This window comes from Neovison vison, chromosome 8 (genome assembly GCF_020171115.1).
Source record: "Neovison vison isolate M4711 chromosome 8, ASM_NN_V1, whole genome shotgun sequence".
Lineage (NCBI taxonomy): Eukaryota > Metazoa > Chordata > Mammalia > Carnivora > Mustelidae > Neogale > Neogale vison.
In genome coordinates, this window is record NC_058098.1 from 126,139,004 (window position 1) to 126,159,996 (window position 20,993).

Below are 20,993 nucleotides of genomic sequence, written 5' to 3' on the forward strand. Positions count from 1 at the left end.
CACAGTCCCCCATGTCCCGCATCTGAGCAGAGTCTGTGCTGCGCACATGGCTTGGATGTTAAGGAAAGAGTGTCAGCTGACCAGAGAGCAAGTGAACAGAAGTGCAGCCGGGCCTCTGGGAGGGATGGGGCTGCACCACGAAATCCCACATGCGCTTCGGTCCTGGCCTTCGTGGTTGTTTCAAATCGCTGATGAACAGAACTGCTTTGGTGGGTGGCCTGCAGCTCTCTCTTCACCAGGTGCTGTGAGCGTCATGAAAAGATGTCAAAGGCAAGATGTTCAGCCAGTGGCCCGTTCACCAGATTTCATTGAGAGAGGATGGTTCAGGGCAGCGCCCACAGAGAGCTCCATGCCCAGCTCTGAGCTACACTGCCCAGGGACGAGTCCCGGGCTGCTCAGTGATCTCGGCCAAGTCCCCCAGCCTTTCTCATCCCTAATGGTGGTAACAGTAGGTACCTCAGAGGGCTGTGATGGGGATTTTAAAAGTGAATGTTGGGAAAGTCGTTAGAACAGTGTCTGGAACAAAATAATTCCTACACGAGCGCCTTAAATAAAATAAGCAGATGAAAAAGGCTGCCAAGAATTGCAGGCAAATGGGAAAGAGTCCCAAGAAAATACTAATATTGGAGAGGAAAGTACTAATGCTGAATAAATACTAGTATTTGTGATCCCATGAATCCAAACACCTTGGGAGTAACGGGAAGGGGTGCAGGGCTTAGGGCAAGGCCTTGGTATGGAAACTCCATACTGGTATCCAGGCTACATTGTTAGGACACGGGGCCCGTCTGCAAGCCCGTGAAGTCTTCCTTCTGGCTCCCCCTAGGGGTCCCATCTTCATCATTTTCATCATGGGCAACCATAGACATAACTCATTGTTTGAAGGCTCACCTACCATGTAGGTGGAGATGAAGTCAAAGGCGTCCATCCTCTCGGCCCCAGAAATAGGGGCCAAATAAATGAGTAAAAACTTACATGCATAAATTCATTCATTCTGTCCTCACATGCTTACTGAGAACCTCTATACGCTGGGATCACATGGAGCTCATTCCTGTGGAGTTCACTGCCTAATAAGCATACAAATGAATAGACGGGAAAGGACCTTATACTCTAGGCATTACGTTGGAACATGAATGAAAGTGTTATGGGAACAAGAGAAATAATAGCATTTTCTTCTCCTCACCACAGAGGTAGTAACATTTAGGCTGTCAGCTGTTGGATGAACAGGACTTCTTTTTTCTGGGTGGGCAAAGTGAGTGGCAAGTGCAAAGACCCTGGGGCACGAGAATTCTTATGTCTGGGGAGTTGTGGCTAAAATGAATGGTATGGATGAACTCTCAAGTAACCCATGGTTTGGCCATCCAGTGTGTTGGTGGATTTCCCTCAGCCAGAAGCACGGTCCCAGGAAAACACATGAGTGTGGCGGGAGTAATCTATGTTCTGGTGTCAACATTCAGGGAAGTAACAGAGAGCAGAATCCCTGTACATAGCAGCGAGTGCCGAAGTGAGTAAGTAACAGGTGGACTCCACTCACAAAGGTCACTGTGGCTGTTTTTGGCAAACCAATGTGCCAGGCAAGGTCTGGGAGATGGACAAAGGCACCCACGCTGTCACCAGGGAGCATTCCACACAATGGACACAGTTGTGTTTTGTTTATTTTTTATACAGTGTGGAAATGTGTTAGCTCACATATCAAGAAGCCCGGAGGCAGGAAGGAATGCACATTGGGGCTCTGGTTCCATATTTCTGGAATTTTCTTTTTTTTTTTTTCTTTTCTATTCCTCATGTGTTGGCTTCATCCTCAGGTTTGTAGCATGATGCTTCAAGCCATCATGTCCAGACATGACAGTCCAGAGGGAGAAAGATGGCCTTTCTCTTGTGACTCTTCCTCAGAAGGAAGAAAACCTTTCCCCAAAGTCCCCAGACAGTATTACCCTCCTGTTCCACGGCTATACTTGGGTCACATGACCCTTCCTGATACAACAATGGCTAAAAGGATTGGGATCACCAACACCTGGCTTAGAACCATCCTAATCCCGGGAGAGGCTAGGGTTCAACTTCCCCAAGGCATGAGAAGTGGCGGATACCTGACCAGAACTGAGACCCTGTTAGGAAGGAAGAAATGCAATTCTTGTAGACAGCCAGCAACACCCTGACAGACCTCAAAGTTTGCTTTGTCAGGCCTGGAGAGGTTCTCCAGGTTCTGTGCTCCCACAGTGAGAGCTACCTGACTCATTGGTGGGCTTCGCCACCTTCCTATTCCTACCCCTACACCCAACCCGCCAGCTTCAGGGGCTGCTTCTAACCTGATGAAAGAATTTTTTTTTTTTTAAGATTTTATTTATTTGACAGACAGAGATCACAAGTAGGCAGAGAGGCAGGCAGAGAGAGAGAGGAAGTGAAGCAGGCTCCCCGCCAAGCAGAGAGCCCGATGCGGGGCTCGATCCCAGGACCTTGGGACCATGACCTAAGTCGAAGGCAGAGGCCTTAACCCACTGAGCCACCCAGGCGCCCCAGGAATTCTTTAAGTAGTATGTCAAGCGTCCGAAATCATCCTCAGGGCCAGTTTAGGGCTGAGGTGGGTTTCTTTTAACCTAGAAAAAGTCTACCCTGCACTCAGAAGATTTCTCTGCTGCTAGAGGAGCTTCCTCAGGGTAACCTGAGGATATTGTTCTAGAATCACAGGGAGGATCACAGCCAAGTCAGAGCTGGGGCCCAGGGCTGGCCAGTGTACCGGGAGAGGTGGGTGAACATACTTTTGATGAGGGAAAGGAGCCTTCAGTGTGGGAGTCCTTAGTCCACATTTTATAGCCCGCTGGAAGCAAACCAACCTGGGATAGCCATTGAGGGAGCCGGGCTCATGAGTCTATCCTTTTGTCCCGGCTCCTCTCAGCCATTTAAATCCATGTTTTTAAAAGAAAGAAGTCAACTCTGAGAGGAGGAGTGGCTGGGATCCTTCCAGCTCTCCCCAGCTCCTCAACACCAGCCTCTTAGCCAAGGGGAGTCCCGTGGGCTTTGATTCCTCACCCCTCCAGGTGTGAGGGACTCCCTCTAGCACCCCAGCTCTGTTTGGACAGGGCAAGGAACCTTGCTCACTGAACAACCCAACCGGTGGCCTATGGGGAGGACTTTGGGGCCTCTAAGGACCAAGGAGGGTGGGGGTGAGGGGCAGGGGGTTAGCATGCTTAACCAAAATGCCTTGACTTCAGAAGTGGGTCTAATGAGGACTCCACGTGGGGACTGTGGCAGCCAGCAGCCAGGGATGCCGTCCAGGGAGGGAGGGGCTGATCATAGGCCTTCTATTTTCGGTGTGCCCTCTGCTCCATCCCCAGCCCTAAGGACTCCCCTCATGGTGCCAGAGGGTCCAACATGTTTGTCCATCTCCAAGAAGAGGCAGGAGAGAGGTGGCTGGAACAGCAGGGATCTCGCCCCACCAACAGGAAAGGCGTGTGCCAGCAGCCTCCAGGCGCACGTGGATGGGCACACAGGGCCTTTATTTTCCAGAGGAAAATGAGGTTTCTTGCCTACGGGTCCCACAGAGGCAAATTCGTGATGCAAATGAACACGACGAGTGGAGCCGGTAGCCAGAGCAGCCCAGAGTCCTCCAGGGCCTTCACTGCAGGGCAGCCAGTGGCTTCTGAAACTGACGGGTAATCTGCCAGGTTACATCCCTTTAGCTCTGCGGGGACACCACAGTGACTCTGCTCGGTGGCATTGTGCTTGGAGAGGGCTCAGGCCAATTTGGCGGCCTGTGTCATGAAAGTGAGTTAAACAGGGACAGGGTCCGACTGGGTTTGGAGGACATTCTCTTCCCTGAAATTAAACAAGATCTGTAGATGCTGACGGTGAACAAATTACACCGAGAGGTATTCAGTTCTTCTTTTTATGTTTATTTCTCTGAGTTATTTTTAGCATCACAGACAGTTCCCTGTTAGCAAACGGGTTGGGTTCTGAAAGTTCATTTGTAATTTGGCTGTTTAGATTTTGGAACATACTTTCCCTATAAAAAACTAAATGGTGATGAGAATCCCAGGCTAGTTCTCCAAAGCCTATTTAACCCATAATGTAGCTAAAATACTGTCCTTTTGCAAGGAAAAAATTGTTTAATTGCAACATGAGTAATTAAGTAAAACAGGGAAAACCATTAAAAGTGAATAAGAAGTAGATTTATGTTCATATTGAATGATGCTGTTTGCAGAAAACCTAATTTAATTTAAGAAGAGGCCTTTCCAAGGGCTTTTTGGGAAATTGCACAGAATTTAGCCTATTAGGGAGAAAGAGCCATTGCACTGTCCACTTTTCGGCTACTACCACATAACTGGCTTCCCTTCCTGATTCCGGGCTCGTCAGAACGTATTGCCATGTAGATTCCCACAGGGAGAAATTCACTGGCCAAAATCCATGAAGGTGGTCTCCTTGGGGTGGATTTTTAAAATTCTGAGCCACAGGTCGGCATCTGTCTGTGCGGATGTCCTAGGAACAGCAGTGTCCCAGTCCTACCGACTCTGGGGGCAGTGACAGCGTCACGTGAGGGCCATGTCCTGGCCAGCAGTGGGTTCTCAAGGTAAATGCACCCTGCAGGGTTCCCTGGGGGCCCGCTGCCTCTCCTCCCTGGCAGCACAATCCTTGCTCTGCACCTTCTTTCAGACCTCACCAGGCAGCTCTTGGTGTAGACGGGACGTGTGTAACCCTGGTGTGCATGTGTCATGTGGGCCCCTGATTTCCCAAACGAGGCCACGCAGAGGATCGCAGCAGATCGTCCCTATCCTTTCTGCCAGAGGCATGTGAGCCTTGGTTTAAGCAAGTGTGCTGGAAAGCCTGGGGGTATGTTGCAAAAATGACCATAAATCCTCTCGTCCCTATATGCCCGCCCTTCTGCAATGCGGTGTTATAACACCATCAGTCAAGATGCAGGGTCTCTTTGCCCACTCCTTGAATGTGGCCTGGCCAGGAGACTTCTGTGGCCAGTGAGATTTTAGCCAATGTGCCTCAAGCAGAGGTTACAGAAGCCTTTGAGCTTTGATCGCTTGCTGCTCTGGGAAGCCCATGAGTGCCGTGTGAACAAGCCCAAGGTAGCCGTAGTGGGGACAGCAGGCCCCACGGAGAAGAAGGGATACCCACGGGCTGGCAGTCTGCAAAGCAGAGATGTGGGAGCGAGGCCGTTCTAGATCAGCTGGCCTCCACCACAGACGGAGGAAGGAGCCAGCCTGGACCAGAACGGGCAGCCGGCTCAACAGAACTGTGAAGGAGTAAGCCACTACGTTTTTGGACGATTTTTCCGGAGCAAAAGCTAACTTACCTACACATCTAGCTCTAGTCAATGGGCTCTCCTGGAAGCTTTCTTCTGGAACCCAGCCTGTGGCTCACCCCTGACAAATGTGGATGAAGACAGAGTCTTCTCCCCTCTTTTTGCTCCCTCGGTCACAGATCTGAAGCTCAAGCCCTTCAGGTCTTCCCTCCCCACACGGCAGGTTCGGAAACGGGTGCTTTGGAAGTCATGGCATTTTTCAATGGTACACGTTTCGTGACTGACAGATGGGTTTTAAGTCAATGAAGACAGAATCCAAACCGTGGCTGCAACTCCACGTTCAGGCAAAACCCATTAGCTCGGCACGAACACGCACAAAAGCTGTCTCACAGCGCACCATCAGTGCCTGATCATTTATCACAAGGGAAATCACACATTCTCATTCACGGAGCAAGAACAGTCTTCTGGATAAAATCACGCACAGTCTGGAAATGCACCACAAAAGGGACTTGAGTGATTCTCCCAACCGAGCCCTCTCAGCAGCCTTTGATTTTCAGTGTGAATGCAAGAGGAAAGGGAGGTCTGCTTCTCATTCCGTAACTGGGCAATGCATCCCGTATCCATTCATGGATTTGCGGAACCCCACGAGGGGGAGGGGCCCGCCGGGCGGGGCCTCGGGGTCCTTCACACGATTCCCAGCTCCTCTCCCCCAGGAGGGGCAGCTCACCCCACACCGTAGAGTGGATGGGGAAAGACACTGTGGCCAGGGCTGTCTCTCTAATGACAAATATCACCCTGAAAGCCCCAAATGCTCATAAAAGTAAAAAGAAAAAGTCTGGGTTGTTTGGTGCTCCGAGGACGGAGCCTACAGATTTCACACCCCCTTTTGGTTTTCCTCGGGTCCCCGACACCGGCTAAGTCTCTCTCTCCCCAGCCCAGATTTATTTTCAAGGGCTTAGCTCCGAGGAACGACGGGAATGTTTCAGCATGAGCGCTCCTGACCACAAGGAAAAAAGCCCCCGACACATTTCACAGACATCAGCCAGGATTCTGCAAAGTCCATTCTTTCAAGAACAAAATTGCATTTTATGAAGCCGTCCCTTTTCTGTTTCATCTGTCAGGCAGGTTTGCCGAGAATAATTTAAATTTCACGCAGCAGGAACTGCGGGGCAGCCGGGCTTCCCCTCCACCTCGCAAACAGGCCTGGCCTCGGAGCCTCATTTCTGCTCCTCGGGGCCACCCTCCTCGGGGCGGGAGCTGGACGGTCTGCAGCCCAGAGTAGCCATGCCGGGCCGGGCACAGGGCTGTCCCAGGTCTCGGCGTCCTCGGGCCTCTCCAGTCAGGGGAGGAGATGGTCCGCGGAGGGCTCCCACCAGCACCAGCCTCCAGGGGGCTGGTTTTACCCCACGTGTCTGGACACTCGGTCCAACCCGATCTCTGATGAAGCTTTTAAAACCGACTTTTATGGAGTGCTTGATGGATAGCAGGTGCCGCTCTAAGCTTTCCCACACATCCTGATTTATCCAATCCTCACAACCTCCTCATGAGGAAGATACTATTCTTATTCCCACTTTAGAGACAGTGAGACTCAGAGACATAGTCAGCTGTGAGGAGGCAGAGGTGGGATTCAAACCCGGTTCCGTCTGAGGCGACAGCCTGGAGCGCTCACCGGCTCTGCCCTGTAGAGTCGGCGGAACCTTTGGGGCTGCACTTCCCCACCTCACCCAAGAGGGACACCCGCCCATTTTCTTGCAGACTCGTGTCTGCTGTCAGGTAGGTGGTTGAAGGGCTGGAGAAGTTATCGTCACGGGGCTGCACTAACGGTTACCATGGAGAACGCACTGAGCCAGGCGGCCTGCGGGGAGCAGAGGAGCCAGCCCAGGCGGTCCGCTCCTCACTCACCGCCGGCCCTCCACAAGCCTTCTTTCCCCTGGCCTCACTCTCCCGACCGGCAAAACAGGGAGGCCGGAGGGCACGGTCTCTCTGTCTCTCTCAGGCTTGGGGGACTTGTGTGTGAGTGTGTGTGTGTGTGTGTGTAAGTGTGTGTTGCATCTGGTCACACCCTCCCCCTGCCTCAGTGGCCCTGGAATCTGTGCTTGTCCAACTGGCCTTTCATCAAAGACCAGCAAGAAATCCTCAGGCCATAGGAAAATGAAGAAACGTAAAAATCAACTCAGGCCCAAGGCAGCAGTGACAGAAAAAATTGTCATCACCTCACTCACCAGCCGCAGGGAGCCTAGACAGCCTTCCCTACCCCGGGGAACCTGGGACTGTCCCCTGCAGAGTGGAGGAAGCTGCCCCAGTACTGAGAGTGAGTGGGGGACCAGGCCCATGGGCCTCGGGACAGGAGAGGGGCAGGCCATCTCTGCATGGGTAGGATGGTATAAGATGTCAGCAGTCACCCCCAGCCCCCAGAGAGATGTGACACCCTGCTCCATGCCCAGTCCAGCCCAGCCCAGCCCAGGGGCTCGCTCAGGCCTGACAGCACTAACACTTGTCCCTGAGAGTCATAGTGGGGACCTTTGCCTGAGTCCTCAGGTGTGACTGGTCCCTATGTGGCACCTGACCCCTCACCGAGGAAGGCAGGCCAGTATGCTCAAGCCCCCATTGCCACACTCCAGGGTAGCAGGAACACGTGGCTCTGCTCCTGGCTCCCATGAAGCCCCCTTCCTCAGCCCCCCTCCACCAGAGTGGGGTCTCGGCCGTGTGTACACACTGCACTTTCCTTGGAGGAAGGGGTCCCGTGGCTGAAAAGGTTTTAAAACCCCTTCACTCCATTATCAAGCACACAAGGCAATGCTGACTCGAGGTCAGTTGGGGGTGTGGGTGCCCCCCCTCCAGCTCCTCTTGCCACGATGTCACCTTGGTCATGTCAGGCCTCCATGTCACAGATCAATGTGAGCTCTAACCACTCAGAAACACAATTTGCTTTCTCCACCTGCCTGGGGCCCAGCTCCTGCTTCTTATCGGAAGACTCACCTTTTTCTCTTGGTGAGGTTAGAAATGATCCCTCTTCTCTACAGGGGAGAGAAGGTGCCCTAGGCTTCTCCTGGGGGACAGTGACAATAGTGGTGGGGGTGACGACAGCCACGTGCCAGGCCCAGCTCTATTCTAAGTGCCGTATATATGTTTGAACTCACACAAGGCTCCCAACAACTCTGGTAGACAGGTGCTACTACCCATCCCTATTTTACAGAAGCGAGGCCCAGAGAGGTCACGTTACTTGTCCAGGGCTGCTTAGTGAGCCAGACATAGGGCAGAAGTCAAACCCCGGCAGGCTGGTGCCACAGTCTGTCTTCATCCAAAACACTAAGCTGCCTCTGCCCATGACCTCAACGGGAGAAATATTCTCGGGTCATTTGGTCACACCGGCCAGGCCAAGACCTGTCATATCCTGACCTGTGTGTTCCCCGAGGGCCAGAGCTAGGCCTTGGCTACTCGGTAAAGACGCAGCCTGTTGACCAGGGCAACCGCAGATACATTGGTTTGGGCGTGCCTGTCAATGATGTGGTGCGGGCATGGGCTTAGACAAATAGGCTGGGCGACAGGCGTCTGGCGGGAGCTGCTGCTTGGCCAGAGGGCAGAGAGGCACCATGGCCCAAATTCAATGGCAGTGCCCTGGACAGAAGCCGTGGCTGGCTGTTGCCCTCCCTCTCCCCTGCACACCCCGTTCTCCTGAGCACCTCGAAAAACCCAGGGTGGAAGCAGGCACCTTTGTTTGGTTGGACCAGCTCCTGCAGGTCTGGAGCTGGGCTGGAGATGGTTCCAGAGAGGACACGTGCCAAGGAGCTGGTTGTCCCACAGGCATGAACTCTCGTCCCCTCTCCCCTCCCAGCCCCCCAGGGCAGTCCTCCCCAGATGCTGTTTTCTATCAAAGGCTGGGCTCCTTGTCCCCCATGTGCTGTGGTTTGGGGCCCTGCCAGTGAGGGTTGCTGACTATCAAGCTGCATGGGAGCAAAGCAAGGGCTGTGTGGGCAGGGGAGCCCTGTGTGAGGGGCCCTCATCGCCAAATGCCTTCCAGCACCCCGGCCTGGAGGGTCCAACCCCTGTCCCGCATGCAGACCCACAGCATCCCTTAAAAGGTCCTCCTCCAGAGAGGGCCAAAATCATCAAGTGGGCTCCCTGGTCCAGCTTCTCTGCCTGCCGACCTGGAGCCCCCGACGGTCAGTTCCAGAAGCTGCCATTGTCCAGATGGCCAACAGCTGGCCTTCCTGAGCAGCTGCCAGATGTGGCTGGTGGGGCGGCCGGCTGGCTCGGCCAGGCAGAGGTCACTGCATCAGGCCAATCCTGAGGGCTGGCGTCCAGGGGAGGAATGCGTTCGGCCAGTCTGTGGGCGTCGTGCCCAAATAGCCCTCTGTCCCCACCGCCCCGTCCGACATTCCTTCCCTCCCCACCTCTGTGGGGAGGTGTTTTCATAACAGGAAAATAAAATCAATAAGGCACTGCAGCAAGATGTCCGCGTGCTCCGAGCTGGCCTCCGCTAGCTCCATTGTCTCGGCCTCCGCTGGGCTCTGGGCCGGCAGCGCTCCGTTATTAATGGGAAGCAGGACTGAAAGGGGGTTTTGAAAATCACGGAGACAAAGGCGCAGCACACCTGGAGCGTGGCTTTCCCACACCACAGCCACTGCACAATGGCCACGCTGGGCCTCCCCCGCCTTTTGCTTCTCCCGCAACTTTTCCGAGAGCAGGGAAGCCAGCACTGACCACACGCAGACGCCTGCACACACGCCGGCTCGGAGGGGGCTCCTGGAGGCCGCCCGGAACGGCTGGCGGAGGCAAGGGCGGCCTGTAGAGCCCCTGCCCGGCCAAGGAAACAGGACGGTCATAAATGGGGCTTCCTGCCCCCCGGCATGGGCCCGTCCCTGAGGGGCTCTGGCTGCCTGAGGGTCTCCGAGCGGTGCGAGGGGGACCAGCTTGGCCTGAAGCCAGGCAAGAGCCTTGGTGCCATTTCCATTTCAGTCTCTCTGTTGGGAACACAGCCCCCAAGGCGGGAGCTGCCTTTGGAAGGGAGCAAATGCCCCAAAGCAGACTGCTGGGGCTTGAGGCTTGGGTCCCCAGGGAAGGCGCAGCCTCGGACCAGCTCTCACAGACTTGGCGTGTCTCAGTGTCCCCAGCCCTCAGGTGGGGGACAACTGCACCGATTCACGTGGTTGTCTGAGCCTGGGAAGACGCAATGGCTGAAAGAATTCTCAGCGGAGTAGTCAATAAGTGGCAGATTTAAGACCATTTATGCCTTACTGCTGGTCACTACCTTCTTGCAAACCCAAGTCACTTGGCACCCCAGGAGGACTCGCGTGGTCTAAAGTCACCGATTTAGGGAATCTTTATGGCCAACTTGGAGGTCACCATCCCTACACGCACTGAACTAATGTGGCAAAGAACAGAGAGCGGCTTCAGACCTGCTTGTCTTACAGGTTAGTCACAGACAGACACTTTACAGCACGTGAAACCATGTGAACGATCAATGGTTGGCCGGCCCAGCTCCCGGGACGCCAAGACCCTGGGGAACACGGTGGCCGCAGGACACGGCGGCCAGGGCCCAGGCTGTGAGCCCATGGAGCCGGCCCCGGCCTTCGGGGCTAGAGGACCCCCGTGCCCAGCTCCTGCTCAGGGAGGCCACCAGGCTTACCTTGGTGGTGACGGCGGAGGCAGAGCTGGCCACGAGGCTGGTGATGGCCTCGCCGCTGCCCGTCGTGCAGGGAGCTGGGGCTGTGGCAGGTGTGGGCAGCCGGGAGGGCACCACAGGCAGCGGCAGGAGGCCGGGCCGGGCACTGAGGCTGCTGGCTGTACCGCCCCCGGCCCCGGCCGTGGCATTGCAGATGCTGGTGGTCCCGTGCGTCCCGTTGGCGCTCCACTCGCGGCGGTCCCAGCCCACGCGGTAATCTCTTTCGAAGCGGCTGTGATGCCGGGACATCTTGCTGGGCCGTGGCTGCTGCTCACAGGGAAACAGAGGCCGGACCTGCTGGCACAGAGCGGAGAGGAGGGCGATTTAGACCAATGGCAGCCCTGCTAGGATGCCAGGTGGGCAGCCACGCCCGTCGGCATCTAGGAAGCACCTTCTCTGTGTGCAAAGAAGGGCTTTCAAACGATAGCTGATCTCATGTTCACGGCAAGCCCGCAATGCATGGGTCATTAGCCCAGCGTCACGGGGGTGGGGCTGGGGGGGATAAATGGTTTGTCTGGGATCATGTGACCAAAGTGTAGTAGACAAGACTCGAACCCAGTCTCAGCTGAAGAGCGATGCTTTCTATCCACAGGGCCACACTGCCCTGAAAGATGCATGTGCCCGTTTTAACTGTGGTTGGGATTCTAGCCCACCGTCCTCACCATGGAAGCAAGATCCTGGGGATCCCCCAACCCTATGACGGGGAGAGCAGCCGCAGCTGTAGACTTCTTTCCTAGCGGACAACACCCTTTCCGTAAACCTCACTGTGTCCTTCGGGTAGCCCGTGAGCTGGCCAGGCATGGCTCATCCCAGGTTGCAGGTTGAGCATAAGCGACTTTCCTGACGTCAGAGACATAGGAAGGGAGAAGGGGGCCAGGATCTCTGGCCTTCAGGCTGTCACCCAATGCGGGACTGCAGTCTGAAAAGGTGTTAAGCCCCTGGGCATTAGAAGTGCTTTACAACCCTGTGATGTAGTCGCTAGCTCGAGACCCCCACGCTCCCTGCGAACCAGACATCTCCCATGAGACCTCCCTGAGTGTCTGACCGGGAGGCCCTCAGTGTTGTCATGGAGACCCAGACACACCAGGACACCGATGGCCTCCTGCATCACAAGGACTGGGCTTTGCTCTGCATTACGGTGACTTGCCCGGCTTCTTGTCCAGCCTGGGTCCAGTGTCACCTTGGTCATGAAGGATGTAAAGATACAGGAGGGGCCAGCTCAGCCGGAGGGGCCACCGCAAGCCTGAGGCCGAGGGGAGAGGGAATGGTAGAGCCTGGTCAATGGTAGAGCGGTCAAGAGGTTGCGGTGGCATCTGTCCTGCACATCACGTCCTCACCTCGGGCCACTGCTCCAGCTCGGTTCTAATTCTTTTTATTCTGCAATCACTTCCTGTCTGGAGTACGAACGCCTGGAGGTCCGGGGTAGCTCCTGGCTCATTTTCCTATCCTGCAAATTCAGCTCCATCACGGCGGGAATGGGGGCGGGGGGCTCTGGAATTACCGGCTAGTGGGTGGATAGGCTACCTCTTTTATTAAACATTTCTGCCTTTGCGCTCCAGGTCTAGTTGTCGGCTTCTAGCACCACAGAGCCAGCGCCTGGACCTACCCCTTGTGACCCGTTCCCTATGTCCTCCTTGTGTGGTTGCAGGGCCCTCGTGGCCACTGGGCCCTCCCTTGGCACAGCTCCCCCTGCCAGGCCCAAGGAGCACGCCCAAGCAGAGCTGACCGTGACCTCTTAAAGCGGACGGGGTGCTTCTTGTTTATTTTATCATTATGCTTCAGAGCTTACACAATGCCACGACATCATTTTTTCATCTACTCAATATTACATAATAAAAGATAAAAAAGAATCCCCCTTTGACCACGCCCTCACAGACTTCTCTGGAGAGAGTTGCTTAAATAGCTCTCGTCACCGTTCTCCGTCCCGCCCAGGCCGCAGCCTGCTCTGACGGGGCTTCCACTCTGGCCACTCCTTGGGAGTCTGTCTCACCGAGGTCACTCATGGGTCACTCTCGCCCTGTCTTCTCTCACCTTGGGCAGGTGGATCTCTCCCTCTCTTTCTCGAAACCTCTTCTCTGTGGTTTCTCACGCTCTGTCCTTGGGTTCTCCTTGGCAAGCAACTGTTCCTCGGCTCATCCTTGGAGTTCTATGATCTCCTCCTCTTCTCCCCCCCCACCCCACACTCTCCTTAGACAGTCTCACCAGCCGTCACCGCTTTCCCTGATGGCGCTCAAGGCTACATTGCTGGCTCCCTGTCCCTCCTGCACAGCACACCCACTGCCCCACCGTCTGAAATACTAGCTTCCCCCCGCCAGGTGCCCCAACACTGGATGTCCCAGAATTAACTCATTGTTCTTTTGCCCCCTCGTTCTCGGGAATTCCATCTTGCGAACAGGAAGTCCTGTCAGCTCTGCAAGCCCATGTCCTCACCTCCATCCACATATTCAACAGCAGGTCTTCAACTCTGTCGCCCCAGCTGCTTCTCAAGTCTGCCTCCCTCCCTCTGCATATCCACCGCCCCGACGTGTTGTGTCCCACATACATTATTTCCACGTCTCTCTGCTCTAGTCTTGCTCTTTTTACCCATTCGCTACCCAACTGCCCTTGTGACTTTTTTATTTTTTAAAGATCGATTTATTTGAGAAAGAGAGGAAGAGCGTGCACCGGAGGGGGTGGGAGGAGAGGCAGAGGGAGACGCAGAGAGAGTCTTAAGCCGACTCCGTGCTGAGCATGGAGCCTGATGCAAGGCTCGATCTCATGACCCTGAGATCATAACCTGAGCTGAAACCAAGAGTCAGATGTTTAACCAACTGCACTGTGTAGGTGCCCCTAACCTTGTGATTTTTTTTTTAAAGCACAAGTCTGGTCACCATACTTTACTCTCCTGCTTTAAATCCTATCCTTCAGGATAAGGTCCAGACTTCTCAGTGTGGTCCAGGAGACACCTGAGGATTCTAGCATCAACACTCATTCACTCTTTCCACCCCAGAGGCAATGCCTGGCCATTCCCAACACCTTAGTAGTTTCTGAAGGCATTATGCCGTCTCTCAGCTTGGGGTTCAAGCCCATGTAGCAACTTTGCCAGGAATGGAATCCCACTCTTTCCACAGCCAAGACCTGCATGTCTGTTATGACTCAGCTCAGGCACTAACTCTTCTAGGAGGCTGCATTGACCCACTTCCTCCAGATCAGGCAAGAGGGCCCCTGGCCCCCACCACTATCCCAGCATTAATGATTGGGGCATATTTGCTACCTTGAACAGTCCCTGCTTATTGTCTTTGTAACCTTAGCACACAACACAGGTGAAGGGTGTTCAGTACACATTTGCTGAATGAATAAACAAATATTTCTTCTTAATCGGGGAGTGTTTGCAGAAGAGTCAAGCACATTTGTGTGAAGGGAGAAGCTCAGGCACTGGAAATTCCACGCAGGTAGTACGGTCAGGAAATGCCCTATCTTCCCAGTAGGTCACACCTGCAGCCTCCAAGGACAGCTCCGATGGAGAATGGAATCTCTGCACATTCAGGGTCGGCTGGACACCAGAGCTTAGGCTCCCATTTCCCAGGATTCACCTGCAAGTCTCTTCCTAATGATCAGTGCTTCAGGGCAGTTTCCCTGGGTTGGATCCTAAGTATGGCAGAGACAATGCCATGAGATTCACTACACTGTGACCTCTCTCCAACCAGGAAGACCTCCCCACTGCCTCCCTTGCAGTCAGGTTGGGAATCACACATCGGAATTCAGGCAGCTAGAATCAGTGGGGAGGAGATGGAGACATTCCCAGACCTGGCCCTTTAAGAGCACTTTCTACTAACCTCAGCCCCCTTCACCTGCCAGGGAAATCTTGGAGGTGCAAGAGGCTTGCCCCACCAGCGTTGGACTTGGCACCACTGGGACATAAATCTTCATCGTGTGAAGGCGCCGAGATTGCGAGGTTACTGGTTACTGAAGCCTCGTCCAGCCCGACTGATACCCTAAGTCAGCACTTACATTCCCACAAAACAACCCAACTTCACATGCTGTCAAGGAAATCATCTCCTTCCAGCTGGTGTGGACGGAGAGAAGAGGGACAGACTTGAGATGTGCCCACAGAACACGCTTGGGAGCAGGTCAATGGGGCCTCCTTTGTGCCAAGGATGCCTCCGATGCCCCAGAGCCCATTGGCTCGCTGCCTCTGGGACTGCCTGCTGTAGAGCAATGAGCTTCACGGCCCCCACAGTCCCAGCAGCCTGCACCCCCCATTGCCCCGCCCACTTTCAGGTTCCGTACCATACTAGAGAGGGGCTGCGGGGGGACTCAGGCAGCTGGAGGCCCCATGGTCTGGTTTGAGCCTCATGAAGCGTATTCAAGACAAAGGTCAACTCCTGCCTGCCAGATGTGGGTTAGACTTCGTTCCTCAACTTAATTTCCCCTTTCGGACGGAATGCAAGACATGGGCTGCACAGTGAGTCGGCAGCGTGCCAGCTCCAGTGGGGGCAACTTCAGTACTTCCTGCAGGGCACAGAGCCAGCAGGTCAAAAAGGTCTTGTGTGTCCACACGTGTGCCCGGGGTGGTGGTGGAGTGGGGGGAAGGCAGCAGGACGTGCCCGTCGGGGCGGGCGGGGGCCCCCCCTCCGTGGATAGGGCGCTTCAGACAAGACAGGTCAAGCAATTACAGACAAGACACACAGATGTGCTCCCTTGTCGAGGTGAGCACCTTCTCCCGGCAGGCTGCCGGCGAGCTGGAGGAGCCTGGCACAGGGCCCTCCACTGAGACACGGAGGGGAGTCTGAGCAGAGCCGTTTCTCTGAGTGGGTGTACTTCTAGCTCCTGTCCCGAGCCATCCTCTCACCACCGTCTCTAGATCCCTGAGCTCCCCATCACACGGCTTTCTCCGCTGCTGATGCCCAGATCTGAACCATGCCCGGCTTCTACTCCGAGCCACAGCTTCCTTTTTTTCCGGTTTTGCACGCCCTCTGAAAAGGAGCCATCTTCTGCTTAGAAGAAACTGTCTAAGAATTTGATCCAAAGTTTTAGGTGGTGTTTATTTTGTTTTTACATTTTCTAAAACACGCTTAAGATTACCTCTAGAATAATAGAAAAAGTAATGTGCAATGAACGTCTTTTTCATCGGGACTTTGGAATCCTATAAGAAATAGTTTGGGACTATGGAGCCTACCCTAGGCATCCTTCCCTGCCAGAAATTGGGGCTCACCCTATGCCTGGATTAAGGCCCAGTTCAGGCTCTGGGAACCCCACAGAGCTGGACGCTCTTGTGCTCCTGATCCAGTAGGATCCTAAAACCCGACCAGGCCCCAGTATGGGGCCACCTCTCTGGCCATCGTTCAGTCTGGTCACTGAGTTGCTGGGATCCAGAGTCTTTCTGCAAAGGGGCCACACTCCCTGTCCTGCTTGGTGAGGCCACAACTCCCTGGCTGCTGGCGTCTGAGTTCTGGGACTGTCCTGTCTGCTATGTAACCCCAGACCTCTCGGTGACCACTCCAGGACTCAGACCTGGGTCCCCAGGAGCGGAAAGAGAGCCGAGTCGGGGGTCAAGAGGGCTGAGTGTGAACCTCAGTACTACCCCTCACTCGTTCCGAAAACTCAGGGTTGCCTCAGGTTGTTTATGTAGAGAGTAGGGTGGGGCAGCCCTAGTGCCCCTGGACCATGAGAATCCAGCATGACTCCCGTGAGCCCTCTGCACGGGCCAAAGAGCCCTGTCACTGGGCAATGATGGGACCCGAAAGCTACAGGGTGGAAAAAGGTAGGCCGACAGGAACCAGTCTTCCAGGATGAGGACGAAGGAGACTGCCAACCATGAAGCTGTGTGTGGTCTGGTGTCTGAAACACACAGCCACGGACTCCCCGAGAACCCCATGCTGGGTGCGTGGGACCCTGTAGGGTGCTCTGCCTTCCAGAGCCCCTGGGAGAGAACAGACTTGGGTGGGACAAAGGTCATCCTCAGCTGGATACCTGAGACATGGGGGAGCTTGTATCAGGAACCTCAGGGCCTACCTCGTCAGATTGCCTTTTCCCAGCACCTCAGGGTGCTGTGACAGACTCGGGCCCAGGTTTACAGAAGGCCTGGACCATCCAGGGCCTGAGGATAGCCAGGGTGTAGCCCGAGATAGCCTGAGGACCCCCAGGCTCAGTCCCAGTGCCTCTGCTGTGTCTCTGTCAGTCTCTCGGACCCTTACTGGGTCCCAGATCAGCAGCCCTGCCCTGGAGGTTCTCCTCCCCGTGAATAATTCATGAGTAATTCAGAGGTGCGTGCGCCAGAGTCCCCAGTGCTTTCCAGCCAGTCTGGGGCACGGGGCCACTGTGCACACCAGAGCCACATCAGGACGGCGATGCTCTGCACCCAGGGACACCTGCGATGTGCTTGGGAGGCCGGTCGTCGCCACACACATGGCTGGGCCCGTGTACACAGGCTGTAGCCAGGAGCCCAGGTGGCTAATGACCCCTCTTGCTCATGTCATGAAGGGACACGCAGGCGCGGCCGCTGGCTGTGAGGGCCCTGAAGGCGTGATTAATCCACAGAAGGTAGGGGAGCCCGCACTGCCTCCAGACAGGGAGCTGAGGAATGAGCCACGGCCTGTCCAGCCCGATTGGAAAATGTATGATTGCCTCATTTGGAGGAGACGTGCTGCCAAGTCGGTTGGAACAGGCCGTGCCCATCTTTCTTATTTTCTTTTCCCTCTCTGCATCTTTTAGCCTTTCTTCTGAAGCAAAATAATAAATAGCAGCCGAAAGACCATTGGCAAATGCAACACAAAGGCAGGCTCCAGGCACTGGAGAAGCCGGCCTGGCTATGACTTGGCATGGATGCTGGTGGGAGCTGGGGTGCCCCTCGGACAGGCCTCCCTGCTTCCTGGGGTTGCTTCAGCTCCCACTGACCCCCAGCCCAGGCGAAACCCCACTAACTCAGAAGACTTGCTTCTGGCTGAGGCTGCAGGAAGCAGTGTCCGCCCAGCCCTCTCTTCCTGGAGCTCAGACGCAGGCCTAGGACCCAGTGAAGGCCAGGCATGCTCTTCCTCCCACGGGGCTGCTGCTCCTGAAAGGCTGTGCTCCCTAAAGGCGGGACTCCCCCGGTATCCTCCCTGGGGCTCTCTGGGCACAAGGTTGGCCCGTGGATCCAAGTGGCAAGTTCTTTCCAGCTCAGAACACGCTGTGGGGTGAGACTAGGTGAGGCGATATAGGTTCCTGGGCGTGAAGAATGCAAGAAGGACCGCGTCAGGCTCCACCCCACACTTGCTCAGCCCCCGAAGCGAGGCCTCCTCACACTGACCTCACCCGGCTCACCCCGGTTCTGGCGCGGGCCCTGAGGGAGAGATTTTGCTTGGCGCGTGTAGGTGTCGAGAACCTCGAGGGGAATATGAACGGTGTGGCCACTAGGTATACACGGAGGTGCCAGCCTGGGGCCCGAGGCCTGCTTTGGATCCTTTGGATCTGCTCAGAAACTAAGGGAGCTCTGGAACATTCACAGGCTAACAGCAGCCTCTGCCTGGTCCTCTGTAGGATGAGTGACCAGAGGTATGATTTTATAGTTAGTTTTTTTCTCTTCAAATACCAAAGCCCCAGTGGCTGGAGACAGTCACACTTCCTCTCTGCTCTGGAAGGACCTTTCCCTTCTACCTTACCTCACCCAACCATGAGGGTCCTGGTGTGAACCTGCCCGCCCCCCTCCCATCAGTCACTCTCTCAGCAGGGCAAGTGTGGAGAGTATCCAGCCCAAGTGCCAGACCAAAGTGGCTCATTCCAGCCCTCTGTTTTAGTTGCTGGCAGGTTCTGCCAAGACCTGCTAAGCTCCAAGGTCTGGAGCCACAGGGAGCCTCTACTAGGCACTGCAGAGGAGAAGAAGTCAGGGATGTGACCTCTGCTTCCTCCCCCAAGGTGGTATCCAGCTCTGCAACAGAGGGCTTTAAGGGGTCATCCTTATCTTTAAGGGAAGACTGGGCACCTGCTTTATTTCCCAGGTCTTGGTCCATCCAGAGCTTTGGGGGAGACACAACCCAACAGACCCCAGACCAGCGGGTGGACTGGCCTCAGGGGAGGGTAGGGAGGGGTCCCGGCATGAAAGGTCCAGCAGCGGTCACAGCAAAAATTGTATGGACTTATAGGCTCACTGCTCTTTCCCTTTGCTGGGTTCTTGGCAAGCCACCACATCATGAGCTTCTCACGACAGCCCGGCTGTGCAGGCTGGGATACACTTGACGCTCGCATTTCATGAGTGAGGCAGAAGAAGAGGAGACCAGGGCAGGGGTAGTGGTTTGTGCCCACTAACCCACAGCGTTGACTGTGGTCTGCAGCATCCCTCCAGGCACTTGTGGGAGTACAGAATCACAGGCACTGTCCCAGCACTACTGAGGAGGAATATGCCTTTTTTATAGGATCCTCAGGGGGGACTCAGCTACAAGTTACAGCCCCAGACGTGCCAGCCCAAGATCCACCTCTTAGCAGGACCGGAGTCGGCCCTAGGGCCCAGGCCTCCTGACATCTGGCAAGCTCACCACTGTGCCATGGTCCTCGGAAGGCGCTGGGGGGCAGAGGTATTTTGGGGGAAAGCCATAATCCATAATTACAGGGCTTAATACATGACCTAAAAAGACAAATGTTTCAAAATGCTTTTCTGATGATAGGTTTCAGGAAAAATGCCACCGATTCCTTTTCTGGGCACAATTGCTCACGCAAAAAGCAATCTCTCTGCCTCGGGAAGGTGGTATCCAGCGCCCGTTTTAGATGAACAATATTAAAAGAACAAGCCTCTCATTTCCCTCCCTTCCCATGTGCACCTTTGCTTTGAGAAATCTGGCTGTGGGTTTTGATGTAGTGATTTTTTTTTTCGAAGAGACGCACATGATTCAGAGACTTTTCTCATGGGACTAATTGACTAGGCATTTGTGCTATTGCTACTGGTGTAAATCATTATAATGGTGATAATGAAAAATAAAAAAGATATTGGAACTGACAGTTGGCAACATAATATCCGCATAAATGGGGGGAAGAAGGGAGGCGTGTATAAATTAGGGGCTCGTAAACATCGGGATCGATGAGGCTGCTATGGCGGGCCCAGTTTGATCACTTACAGGGGGATGAGCCACGATTATCATTACCAGGAGCCATCTTTGTTCCTCTGACTCCCTATTCTTGGGGGCTCCGCGGAGAGCAGAATCCCTGAAATCTGGAGCCCGCTTTCCCACAGCCCTGCAAACACACGACTGCAGCCCTGGGAGCTAGACTTTGCCATCACCTCCCTTCTCCAAGCAGGCCTTCTGCTGTCTCGCAGGCCGCCTCTCAGGCACGCCTGATTATTCCAAATCTTGCAGAATTGACTAATTTGACGAGCTCTCTCCTCACAGCAAATGGTGTTCACCAGTGACCCGAGCCGATGAATAAATCCCACTCGGTGCCTGGAGCCAGACCCAGCAACAAGAGTTGCAGGGAAGAGAGACTGATGCACGCTCTCTGTTTGGCTGCCAAAAATGCTCTTGCAATTTGCTTGCTTCTAGACAAGAGTCTATTCAAAAGTCTATTTGGAAACATTAGGGAACGGCCGTCACATGGCCGGCAGATCCCACTGCCCGTGACAGGATATTATCTTCCTTGGGAGAGACGCCACCACGCTTTTACTTCCCCGAGTAAGGAGCGTCTCACGGCTGCAGGATGGCTCCGAGGGCCGGGGACAGCCACATCCCCGTCCAGAGCGTGTGCGGAACCGACCGCCTCGTCGGCAGGTGGGACCTGTGTGACCTTCTCGGCCAGCACCTCGCTTCCTCGTCTCCGCCTCCGGTGGGACCCGGGGGCCTTCTGCTTGTCTGGAATACCTTCCTGGGAAGCCACCAAGTAGCCAACCGTCCCCACTTCTAGGAGTCACGACGCTGTGCCTCCTCTTCCCTCCTGAGCAACCCCCCTAGCCAGGCTCTCGGGTTAATACACAGCATCTGTCGGCTCCTCCTCGGACCACATCCGATATACTGACCGCCTCTGTCCCCCTCGTGCCTGGCTCCGTGCAGGATCCCGAAGGCCGGTGCGGATGGGGCCCGGCTCCTGCCGGCAGGGAAAGCGGGGTTGCTCACAGTGGTGGGGGGCGCGCTGTCAGAAAAC

At 55.0% G+C, this 20,993-nt stretch overlaps 1 protein-coding gene across 2 annotated transcripts in view; it reads right to left on the reverse strand.

Moving 5' to 3' along the window:
* Positions 1-20,993, reverse strand: part of KLHL29 (kelch like family member 29) — a 296,443-nt gene that overhangs the window by 125,495 nt on the left and 149,955 nt on the right. For both annotated transcript variants that reach the window (XM_044262004.1, XM_044262003.1), the window contains one exon: positions 10,875-11,204. In XM_044262004.1, coding sequence (XP_044117939.1) covers positions 10,875-11,159 — 285 coding nt within the window. In that variant the 5' untranslated portion in view covers positions 11,160-11,204. The remainder of the gene's footprint in view (positions 1-10,874; positions 11,205-20,993) is intronic.